General features: G+C 38.0%; 1 protein-coding gene across 1 annotated transcript in view; it reads left to right on the top strand.

Annotated features, from left to right (window-relative positions):
• Positions 1–13,078, top strand: part of alk (ALK receptor tyrosine kinase) — a 592,666-nt gene that overhangs the window by 491,142 nt on the left and 88,446 nt on the right. The window contains exon 9 of the mRNA XM_067454971.1: positions 9,999–10,165. Within this exon, the coding sequence (XP_067311072.1) occupies positions 9,999–10,165 (167 nt within the window). The remainder of the gene's footprint in view (positions 1–9,998; positions 10,166–13,078) is intronic.

Raw genomic sequence — 13,078 nt, 5'->3', positions numbered from 1 at the left:
TTTTTATAAGCGCCGTCGAGGATCAGCTGTTTCAATCTTGCTGTGCACTTTACTCTTACTGTGCGGGGATATACATCTAAACCCCGGTCCTGGCGGCAGGGAAGAACTAACGGGAACAAATGGCGTTTCATCGTTGTGTGGATATACAGTCACAACTGCAGTGAGTTACTCTTACGAACACACACAAACAAATGGACAAATTTGCTTGCCTTCTACATTGTGCACGACGGAGGAAAGATTTCGAACTTTGCAGGTTTCTCCTGCTATAAAGTTAGATGCGCTTTCACCAGGCGGTACTGAAACATTGCGTATAAAGAACTTGTCGGGTGCTTTGGCACAGACACGATGCACAGATAAATCTTATCCGGATATTGGGGTAAACAAACGAAATGGCGCTGTGGAGAAAGTTGGAGCGGCATGTGAATCGGTGCACTCGTCTCATCTATCCATACCGTGTCTTCCAAACGCTGTCACCAAACAACAGAAATACAGACTATTGCAGACTGTTAATCATGCCAAAGTTCTCTGGGACCCAAAGGTTAAACCTAAAGGTGTTTTTGGGGGACACCTAAATATAAGAAGCGCTGTACCAAAATCGGAACAACTGGAACAGCTGCTAACACATTCCAATCTTGACTTTTTGTGTCTTTCTGAGACTTGGCTAAAACCTACCACCTCAAATAGTGCTGTTTATATTCCTGGCTATAACATCTACAGGCGTGACCGTGGTCATGGCAAAGGGGGCGGAGTAATGATCTATGTAAAGGACAGTTTTCAGTGTGTACACATGGAATCAGTAGGAGATGTTTTGGAATGTGTGGGGATAAAAATTAGGCTGTCTCCGGAAATGTCATTTGCTGTTCTTGTTTTGTATAGACCTCCGACAGCAAATAATATATTTTTTGATCACCTAACTGACATTCTTAAAAAATGTGATGCGAAAGAAATAATTCTCATGGGGGATTTTAATATAAATTGGATCGATAAAAAAGGTAGAAAACAACTTAAGGAGATTACTCAAAAATTTAATCTTACACAAATGATTGAAAAAGCAACTCGCATTACTAAAACATCTCAAACACTTATTGATCTAGTTTTTACTAACAAAGCTGACCGTATCAGTAAAGTCTATAATTTAATAACAGGTCTTTCTGATCATAATTTAACATTAGTTGCAAGGAAACTGTCAAAAGCGCGTTACCGAAATTTAAATAAAATTGATATTAATGAATCTGTACTCTATATCCCCAGGAAAGATGTTGAGAATTTTGATAATGAAATAAGAAAGGTAAATTGGTTTGAAATGGTAAATGATAAAGACAGTGATGCAGCTTCCAGTGAGTTGATAAAGATGTTTCAGCAACTTGTTTTTAAATATTCTAAAGGAAAAAAGGTAAAGCCTAAAGTCAAAATTCCTTTACCTTGGTTAAATGACAATCTTTGGAAGTTGATGAAAACTCGAGATTCAGCATTAAAAAAGTCCCATAAAACGGGACTCGTAACTGATCGCCTGATCTATAATGGACTACGAAACAAAGTCATTCAACAGCTAAGACAAGCAAAAGCAATATTTTATCTGAATATAATTAAACAAGCAAAGGGCAATTCGAAACAACTTTGGCAAACTATAGACAAATTAACTGGAAAGATGCAAACTAAAAGTGGAACAATAGAGCTGAAAATATATGATGAAAATCACAAGGATGGTCAAATAGTTTCAAACCTTTTTAGTAATTATTTTATTGATTCAGTTAATGAAATTATCCAACATGTTTCTGGATTACCTCATTCCTGTTCATCATCTCAGCTCTCCATTGGTGATCATGAGCCTCTGTGTTTTAAACACATTGATTATTCTAAAACAGATAAAATAATACAATCCTTATCGAACTCAAAAGCTAAGGATTTCTGGGGACTTGATAGCTCTCTCATTAAAAAACATAGGGAGATTTTAACACCAGCTATCACATATATTGTGAATAAATCTATTGATGAAAGTATCTTCCCCAGTGTCTTTAAAAGAGCAGTTATATCCCCAATTTATAAATCTGGAAGCAAAAATGAAATAAGCAACTACAGACCTATTAGTATATTGCCGGTAGCATCGAAAATTCTTGAGAAAGTCATTGTAGAGCAGCTTACTGATCACTTAGATTGTAATAATTTGTTGCACACTATGCAGTTCGGTTTTAGACGTAACCATTCCACCGACGCAGCCTGCTGCTATCTGGTAGAAAATATAAAGGCCAACTTGGACAGAGGGGGCACGGTGGGTGCCGTGTTTCTGGACTTGCGAAAAGCCTTTGACACGGTAAATCACCGTGTCCTCCTGTCTAAGCTTACTAAGTAGGCCTATAATCTGTCTATGGAGACATTGCATTGGATACAATCATATCTGTCAAATCGGATGCAATGTGTGAGGGTAAAAAATGCAGTGTCCTCCTTGAAGTTCTGCAAAACTGGGGTCCCGCAAGGATCAATTCTGGGACCATTGTTGTTCAGTATTTACATCAATGACCTACCAGCTGTGTGCAAGGGCGTAGAGATTATCATGTACGCAGATGATGCCGTCATCTATGTACATGACCGGGATATGGAGAAAGTGGCCACTAAATTGTCCTCAGCCATGGACGAAATAAGTAATTGGTTGCAAGCTTCTTGCTTAACATTAAATCTTGAAAAAACTGTTGGAATGTATTTCACTAAGTCCAAAAAAGTTACAAATATGCCGAACATTTATTTTAATGGTCAAAAAATTAACATCGTGACAGAGATAAAATATCTAGGTGTCCATTTGGACCAAACTCTAAGTTTTAAAAAACATATTAAACGAATGTGCAATTCTATTAAATATAATATCTCTATTTTTAGACATATTAGGAATAATTTGACAATTGAAGCATCTTTTATGTATTTTAATGCCATGATCTCTCCACACATCACCTACTGTTTGTCCTGTTGGTCACAAGCCACAGAGACTACACTTAAACCGCTTAGATCGGTCTATAATCAGGCGTTAAAGGTACTTGACAGAAAAGCCTCTCGCTATCATCATTGCAATATTCTTAGTAAATATAAAATATTAAGTTTTGACTCCCTAATTCGATATACAAATTTAAGAACTGTTTTTAAAATTGTTAATAATATTGCTCCACCTTTAATGAAAAAATTCATAAAGCTTTATTCTGAACTGACGACCCACCCGAACATCTCGCTCCACTGCTCACAGAAATTGTGCTATCCCGAAAAGATCCTCTGCCTTTGCACAGACAGCTTTTTCATTTAAAACCATTAAACAATGGAATCAGCTCCCAGACAGTCTAAAGTTGTCTGTAGATCAGAATAACTTCTCTCGAAACTTAAAGAAGCACATACTTGATAACCAGTCGTGTCAGCATCAACACATTTAAATTCTATACGTGTAAAATGTTTTTGACTATGTAGTATATATATATATTAGGTTGTGATGTTTTTTTCATTAGTGTTTTTCTACTATTGTATGTATTTGTCAGTGCTACTGAAAGTCATTATGTTTTAATATTGTGTGCACCTGCCCGGGGACTACAGATGGAAACTAGCATTAGCTAATTCTGGTACAAAACATCTTTTCGTAAGATTAATGTATTTTGTACATTGTCCCTGATAAATAAACTAATTAAAATAAAAAATAAAAAAAATAAAAAATGCACAAATAAGAATGGGGAAGCACCCTTGGTGGGTTATGACAACCATGACGTGAGGTTACCCGCATAGCTTTTGCACGGTGCCACCTAGTGGCCAGGATACATGAAAAATATATCTGCTTATAACTACTGAACGGTTTGGTTTGGTTCCAAAAATCACAAAACCGGCCTCTTTAAGTTCAGTGCAGCATGCTGAGTCGAATTATCTCAAGTTTTTCCATATCAACCATTTGGCCCATTTTGATATTTCTTTTAAAATTTTAAATGCATTGGCATCTTGTTACGAAACTCAGTATTAATCACAATACTCTAAGGTTATCAAAATGTTTGACCACCTAGTGGTGGTTTTTCTATCATTTTTTCAATAGTTTTTGATTAAATTGTAATGAAACTGGTCTTAATAGATACATTTGGTCATGCTGAGAACATAGATGTTAATTTTGCCATAGTTGGTCAAACTTCCTGTATGCCGCTATTTAGATTTTCTTTTAAAAGCTTCTTCTTTCGAACTCCTCCTAAACCGTTTGTTAGATAATCACCAAAATGTAATTGTATCATCTTCAGACCATGCCGCCAAAAGTGATGGATTTTAAGTCGATAGACAAGACAGTTTGATGGCATGATGCCAAAATGACTCTTGAGGCTGTATCTCTGCTATGCTTTGGCATATTGACACGTTGTATCGTCACCTTAATCTGACCACAACACATGGTCACAGCGTCATGTCAAAAGTGATACACCATTAAATCATATTATTAGTGATTTTTCAGACATTTTGCCTAAATTCTTCTAATTTTTGCTCATTTTTGCCATTGGTCTGATGCTCCCAGTCATGTTGGCATGATTTATTGTGCCTTCTTTGAGCTTGGCCCCTTAATGGCTGCTTGTAGCTATCTTTATCATTATTATTTTCTCAAATAGCTTCAGATGAATGTCCCACATTGTAGTCTTTTTGTCAATTCATTTTATTGTTAGCCATAATAAAATGTTTCACAGTGTTGATTTGGTTTGATCTGGTACGTTTCCAATGTTTAACTCTATAAGTGACATTTTTAGGCTGCACAATAGCTTTAATGAGTTGCTTTTGTAATCGCTACTGACAGAATGTAGTCCAGTGTCAGGAGGTTATTGTTGTACCCACATTTCAATGTCATTTGAATGTAATTACATGGAAATTTGGCAACCAAATGTGAAATGTTAATGTCCGTTTTGAAGAATGGAAAATGTCTGGCTCTCGCCTAGGTGGAAAGCTTTTGAAAAACGGTCTCCGTATTAGATTCAGAATTCATAGACCTTGACCCCATCAGTCTGCTGCTCACCAGACGAGGGTGCTGGGAAAGGTGAATTACACAACTGCAAAAGACTTCCTGCAGAAAAAGAAAGAAAAACACTCAAACAGTGAGTTTCAGAGGGAACGGAGGGGCGGAGACTGACAGAGATGGAGAAGAGAGAGAAACAGTGGGATAAAAAATTGAAAGTAAGAAAAAGAGAGGAAATGTCAGGGAGATTATGGAGTGTAGATAAATAGAAACACAGGTGGAGAGGTAGGTGTTGGTTTGGGCTTTATGAGAAGTCTGACTGACAGCTTTAGATAGATGTGAGGTGAGGGCTTACTTTTGTATGAACGGTGCCGAGAGCGGTGTGGAGGCACAGCAGGCCGTGACAGCATATTGGACTAGATCCAGACATGAACCAGGACTATAGATTGTGACTGTGATCTCTCCCCCTAGCCACTGTTCTCAGTGTGACTTCTGTAATTGGAGAAGCCTTGCTCCTTTCAACAGCTGGCGTTTTCACAGGCCACTGTAAGTCGCCTGACATAAAGGTCCCTCATAATGGATGAACCTCAGAGCAGATGTGAATAAGCATTACAATCTGGACAAGGTCACATGTTGTCTGAATTTTGACATCAGCAAGTCTGGTCCATATTGCAGCTAAATCTAGCCAAGAACAGCCCGTCTAATTGACATGGAAAAGCATCCGACTGCAGTTTTTTGTAGGGTGGGGGAAATCTGAAATCTGCACGATCATTTGAATATACTACCGGGTTTCTACTGATACAAAGCTTAATGTTAATCGCTGAAGTAATGCTTTAAGTTAAAATCTCTTAAGTATAAACTGGTATTATAATGTTACAAAACTGGTTTTGTGTATCATTTTCAATTCAATTTTCAAGATTCAATCAATTTTTTCTGAATTTTTGATAGAAACAATTATGGCCTACAAGTACACCAAATCCTGCTCTGATAAGACCATAAAAAAATCTATAAACAACGACACATCTTTCTTCTCTTCAGCTGAAGAAACGTGAAGTCGACGGAGGTCCGAATATGATGCTGACATCTTGTACAGATTTAGGACCAATTCTGTGCAGTAGAGAGCAAAAAGTAAAGCTGCAATATCAAAAGCCTGCCCACACCAAGGGGGTACCAGCACCCGGAAAGCGTACCTTACATAGGGTCAGCCATTGCTAACCAAGCCATCACCTGCTGTCAGCACTCCATTGACTGCCATTCATTTTGGCGTCACTTTGACAGCGAGTAACTTTACATCTAGGATGTTTAAAGACAATGTAAACACGACAATGTAGAAAAGGCTCCATTACCTTTTATCTTACACTATTGCCCCATAGAAGCCATTTTTGTTAAGAAAAATATAGGCTGACGATTGCGTCATAACCACGCAACTCTCTGTCACACAGTAGAGAAATTATCCAGGAAAAAAAATATTTTAGTGCCTCAGTGACTACTTCATTCAGAGAAGCTGTCAATCATGGTGTCACACCCCCGTTTTTCTAGTATCAAATAACTAACTAAAACCAAACTTATTTAAAGGAAGTGTATGTAAGATTGTGGCCAAAACTGCTACTGCAATCACTTTTTAAATTACTAGACCGGTGTATCCCCTCTCCTCCACCCCCCTGACTCGAGGCTGCCAGATAGGCTGCAGGATCCAGCAGGAACGTTTGTAGCTGCAGCTGTGGTAAGAGATAATTAAGTCGTTAATTCAGAAAAACAGAGCAAAAAAATGTTTTCATGAAAAATTATCTCGTAATTCTGAGATAATTAACTCATTAATTCAGAAAAAAAAAATCTCAAGTGAATGCAATAAGCTTTCGAACTATTGTCAGTGATATAAGTATTTATAATTACCTCCTCCCCTTTTTTGAAACAGCCAATAGCGTTTTGTTGATATACAGTTTGACTAGAGCGCGGACCTTTCTGTTTGGTAAAGCCAGTTTCCTCTAACACTGTTTACATCATAATCTCCTCCATATCGCTTTGAAATGCAGCATTCTGTGCATAATTCAAATGGGTCGATATGTTTGTTGTCTGCGCCGACTAGCATATGATCCGTGCTGCGCTCTCGTGTCTGTAGTCTAAATTTAGACCTGAGCCGTGTGCGCTGCTGTGGTGCGTGAAACTAACGTGAAAACAGACTTTATTCGCCTCAAATGAAAACATAATTACACTGAATCGTTTCCTATCACATATATAGTGTGCTATGTGCCTTTCACCATGTAGAAATTAGTAAATGTGTGTTAACAACTGACCGATTTCAGCCACAGCTTCAGCAGTGTAGGGGGTGGGCTTTAGATTCTAGAGAGCATTTTGATTGGACAGAAGATTTAACAAGAAAGTGAAGTCTACGATGATGTCACCAAAATCTGAGATTCGTTTTAACGGAAGTAGGAGACTGTAAATTTTGAATGCTCTTATCTCCTAAATGCAAATTTATCATAGTTTTGTAACATACAAGCTTATTCATAACTTTAAGGCTAACACAGTCATACCAAAAGCTAAAAAAAACTTACATTTTCCCTGCGTCTCAATCAGCTCCCTAGTTCACTAGTCAGGGCACTGATCAGGACATAAAGTCAATGGGCTGACTCATAGACCGTAAAAAAATATGGACAACTCGACATCATCCGTTTTCCGCTTGCCATATTTGAAGCTTTCAGGCAGCCTTCAAATAATAAGCTTCAGTAAATGAGAGGGAGACTGCAGGCTTGGGCTGACTCCCTGATCAGTGCCCTGACAACTGAACTAGGGAGCTGATTGAGACGCACCCTTTGATTACCTTTAATGTCTATTGAGATATCAAGGCTATTGTATGTTTAATTGAAATACATTTCTTACATATGCTACAGTTCCTTTTAAAAAAGAACACTTTAAATAAAATCATGATGATAAAAACTGCCTAAAATGACAAACCAATTTTGTGAAATTAAAATAATATGAAGTGTCTCGCGTTCATTCGAAAACACGGTTATGACCTATACTGGGACCATCCACCTGGGGGCGATCGAGACGCTTGGGCAAGTTTTTTAACAAACCAGAAGATGAGAAGCCGTCATGCTCGCGGTTGCCAAATTTATATAATTAATTCCCCCCAACCGAGCTTTTCTGTTAAAAGAACACATGTTCAAAAAGGTGTTTCACTTACATTTTGCAATCTGGCAACCATATGCACGTGAGCTCTCTCTCGCAGTCGAACGCGCGTCGCGCGCGGATTATCTGAAAATGAAAACACCAACAAGTAAGCTACATTTTGAGCAATATCCAGATTTTCTGCTTATATTAAAGTGTAAATTAATTAAGTCGGTTTTTGTTCTGTCACGACTCACGAGCCGCTTGTGCTGTTTGTCCGGCTACAGCTGCCGTCAATAAGTTTCAGTGAGGGACTGTAATAGATCCAAACATCATCTCGACTATTTGCGATTGCGTTTGTTGAATAACTGCTCTTACTCTGCAGTTACTATGTTACTCTTACTCTGTGTGACATTGAAAGGTATTTAGCTGTTGTTTTAATAGAAACATTAAACTAATGTGGATTTTCTCAGTTTTAAAGTTTAGGGAAGTTTCTTATTTTACCGCAATGTAACATTAAACTTGATGAGGTAAAACCACGCGCGTATGGGGAGAATGTTGTGATACAATGATTGGGATTATCAATGCAGCATAAGGGAAATGTGATTTGAGTTTTCATTGACGAAAACTAGACTAAAATGCAAGGCATTTGTCAACTAAAACTTGACTAAACATAAACAGGACAAGGTTGACTAAATATGATTTATAAACTTAAAAGCACATTTGACACAGGACTAAGACTCAGCCTAAAAATAAATAAATAGCTGACAAAATTAACACCATGTGGCATGTTTTATGGGAGGGTTCCATAATTTTTTTTAAAATACTCTAACTACATTCCATCCCCTAACCCTAAACTTACCTATCATAAAAACCTTTCAGCATTTCTACATGTTCAAATAAACATTATTTAGTCTGATTTGACAGCTGTTTTTCCCATGGGAACCAAAAAAATGTCCCCACACAGACAAGGATTTTGGATATTGCCATCTTTGCAGGGACATTTTGTCGTTATAACATAGGGTTTACCTGGACCCCACACACTTTTATTTTTGTAATATAAACATTATTCCACTGTGTTTTTGATTTGTGCTCAGTTCGTTTTGAACCCAGAGTATTTGACTGTGTGAATATGACTGTGAAACCAAAATATAAGAATATACTGTTCTGCTCAAGGGTATTTAGATGCTAATTGTCCTTGTCCATTGTTCCTAATGTTTTGCACCACCTGATAACTTTTAATTGCATTAATGCATTAATTTGCATGTGCTGTCTGCATTGTTTTGCACCTGGTACACTAAATAAATTATGCAAATCTAAGTGCTTATGCAAAGGAGGATTCAGCAGACTACCAATATGCTGTACTTTACCTCTTCACCATTGCAAACCATGCACTTGAACCACACTTTTAAAGGCCTAAAGTGTGCTTGAGTGTACTACACATCTGGATGTGTGCCCATTTCAAAGGTTCTTCTTAATCAATTGATAAATTGTTGCAAAAAATGCATAGTAATGTATACATGTTAATCGTGCAACTCAAAAAGTGCTTGGCAATATTCCTGCTAAATACCTTTGTGTATGAGACTCTTTCTAAACCAAATTTACGTTGCATATTGAAAACTTCTGGTTTTCAGGCAGTTTTGACAATTTGTGTGCAATACAAATAATCACTGTGAGTTGTCTATTTGTTGCTCAAAATAGATTATATGTAATATTATTGAAATGTCTGCCAAATCTGAACCTGGAATAAAAACATATGATGGACCTTATTTTAACGATCTAAGCACATGATCTGAAGCGCATGGCACAGGTGCACATAGTGTGTGTTCGAATCCACTTTTGATAGTTTAACGATGGAAAAATGGTCAGCACGTCAGGCGCATTGTCTAAAAGGATGGTCCCTGGTCTTTTAATGAGTCTTCTGATTTTGTGATCTTTTCGACAGGTCAAGTTTTGGGTGTGTGGATCTTCAAATGGAGTGCTATCTCTCTGGATTATAGAGAACAGCACAGGACCTGAGGGCCAACGGAGTCTCTGGAACTCAACAAGCGAAACTAATATGGGGAAAGGGTGGAAACTCATTACCTTACCACTCTTCGGTTTGGTGGATCTGTAAGTCTAGTTACAACCATCAATTTAATGCTGAGTGTCATTCACGGTCTGAGTGTGCACTTGATTTGTGACTTAACAATGGCATAATCAGGTAAACGATGGCAGGAATGCGTCTGCTTAAGAGGAATTAATGCAAATTCAAGTTTCGGATAGATATGCAAAAAGTTTTCACTCACCACTGAGCAATCTGTACCTTTGGTTTTGCACAAACCCACACATATTTACTTGGATATCCTAATGAATCCCAGTGGTGCCGTGTCCCTGCCTATGGGCCCGACACAGCACCACATACCCCATGCACACCATATCACTCTCCCCATAAGAATGAAAAACTGATAGAGGGGGAAAAAAATCAATGGAGAGGTTCACCATTCATCCACATTTTCACCCCAATTAGCAACTGCTCCTGTCTTGTAAGAGTAAGGAGGGCTGAGGAAAAATAGGAGGCTGTTACATCTCTACATGTTTGATTGGAATCTTATCTAACCCTCCCAAAAACCCCACAATTCCCACGGCTCATCCTCCTCTCTTGTTATCCAAAGTCTTGCTAATTCCAGTCCACAGAGGGCGATTAAAATTTCATTCCTAGCCTCCTTCCCCTTTTCTTGTTGTAGTTCCTTTTTTTTGATTTATTCCACCCTTCACAGCATAGCTTCATGCCCTGTGACCCAAAGAGCCAATTCTTACACATTTATTATCATGAGAGATATTAGGGCAGGGGGCAGCGCTCCGCTCCTCTCAGGGATTTATTCAAAATGAGAAATATGATGGGTTCTACTGTAGTCATAAATATACATTTGTGGTGGCTTGGAGAGGCACCTTAGCTAAATACTTACACCTACCTAATTTTAAAGGAAAAACATTTTTTTTTTTCTTGGAACACAAAAGTAGATGTTTAACAGAATGTCATAATGCTATTTTCCATACACATGAGAACCAATAACATTTGATGTTAAACCTGCAGAGACCAAAAAGCAGCACAAATAAGTTTTTCTGTGAATAATTCCAGTCTTCACAGAAAGCTATTGTATGGCTTTAGAAGATATAAAGCACAAGTCAAAGAGCCAGATTTACTAAACAGGGCAAATTAGCATGAACGCTCAATCCCATAAAATTACTTTTGGAACATTCTGCATTTGATCCTATGATGACAGACATATTTAAAGAACACAGATGCAGCTGGATCATTATCATAATGACCAACACAATCCCCCAAGAGCAGCGCAAATTAGCATCTGGTTTAAGACATGCTTTTTTGGGGTGGCCAATATTGCCGCAAATACCAGTAAATTGACAAGCACAAACCTTAGTGCACCCTTAATCATGCAATGGGATTTACTATGTACAAATTTTGTCAGGAAAATATCCAAAAAACGGCTAGGCCAGTGTATTATTTTTTGTTCAATTGAGTACTTACAATATCCCAAATGTTGCCAACTATTTGTTAATCATTAAAAAATTGCTTTTTTAACCAATGACCCGGGACGTCTGAGAGAGTCGCCTGTTAATTTAGTCATATCTGTGTTACCCTCGGTTTAATTTGGCAGAAACGCTTAGGCCTGTCATGATAACAAATTTTGCTGGACGATAAAGTGGCCAAGAAATTATTGCGATGAACGATAATATTGTCGTTCTTAGACCATTTTCATTTAAAATAATGATAATGGCATAAAAATGCAGCTACACCTTTTCAAAGATCAATAAACTTTAATTTCTAAAGACTATTTAACACTAAAAATGGAAAACATTTTAAATAACCACAATAAATGAACAAAAACAAAAACAATAAAAGCATGGACTCTCAGTCTGTTTAAAAAAATGCATTTAAATAAGTTAACAATAATAAATAATATGGATTAAAACTGCAAAGGATGATTGTGTTTTAGGTGCATATTAGGGTGGCATGGTTCACAAAACCCACGGTTCGGTTCATATCATGGTTTTAGGGTCACAGTTTTCAGTTCTGTACAGTTCTTGTTGTTTTTTTTCTTTTAATCTAGAAATGTACTTAAGCATATGATAAATTAATTATCCACAATTTAGATACAGTATTAAATAAAAAAAGTTATATCATAGCCTAATCATGCACAAACTGAACTTGACCATCTCTGAGGACTCATTGATGGCATGCTTTTCATTTATTTGGCAAAAAAGGAGAATGTGTATTGCTATCTCTACAGGAACTTATGTGCCTTTTTAGCACACAAAGATTGAACTGAAGAATTAACTTGCGTTTATGAAACTTCAGTGTAGCTTTAAGCCTCGTTTATACACGACTCGAGCGCGAGGGTGCGCGCAGCAAAAATGACTTTGACGCGGAGTGCGCGAGACCCCATTTCGCTTGCCGTTGTGCATGTGCACGTGAAATTTCGTAACTTTGCGCGTGGCTCCGCAACCAAAAAGCCATGAGTTCCAGATGAATCTGCTGGCCGAGAATGACGTCTCATCACGGCGCACCCGGTCTGCGCGTCGAGTATAAACACCTCCCCAAATGGACGAGGCGTGCGCAGTCAACGAGAGATGAGGAAAACAAAAAAGCATGCAAATGGCAATTATCGCGGCCGGAAAAATTATCGAGCTCATTTTTTTTTATCGTGCGATTAATTGATTTATCGACTATCGCGACAGGCCTAGAAACGCTTTACTCTCACTGCAGTGTGAACAAGTGTCACAGCAGCCGCTGAGCGAACGCACAGAGTAACGTCATAACATCATTTTAAGCACACTTGGATGTATCTAATATGATAAACAGAGCTGCGTTACCTCATACTCATGACTGGAAAAGCGGAAATGGCGGCGGCGACTGTGGCATAATAAAAGTCCCGCTGCTCGCGAAGCTCATGTTACGTTCATCTTATTAACAATCGCTCCAGCGGCCGTGCTCAGCTCCTCAACACTCGGTCTTGCTCTGCT

This window comes from Pseudorasbora parva, chromosome 10 (genome assembly GCF_024679245.1).
Source record: "Pseudorasbora parva isolate DD20220531a chromosome 10, ASM2467924v1, whole genome shotgun sequence".
In the NCBI taxonomy this organism is placed as follows: Eukaryota; Metazoa; Chordata; class Actinopteri; order Cypriniformes; family Gobionidae; genus Pseudorasbora; species Pseudorasbora parva.
This window is presented reverse-complemented; position numbering and strand designations above follow the sequence as displayed.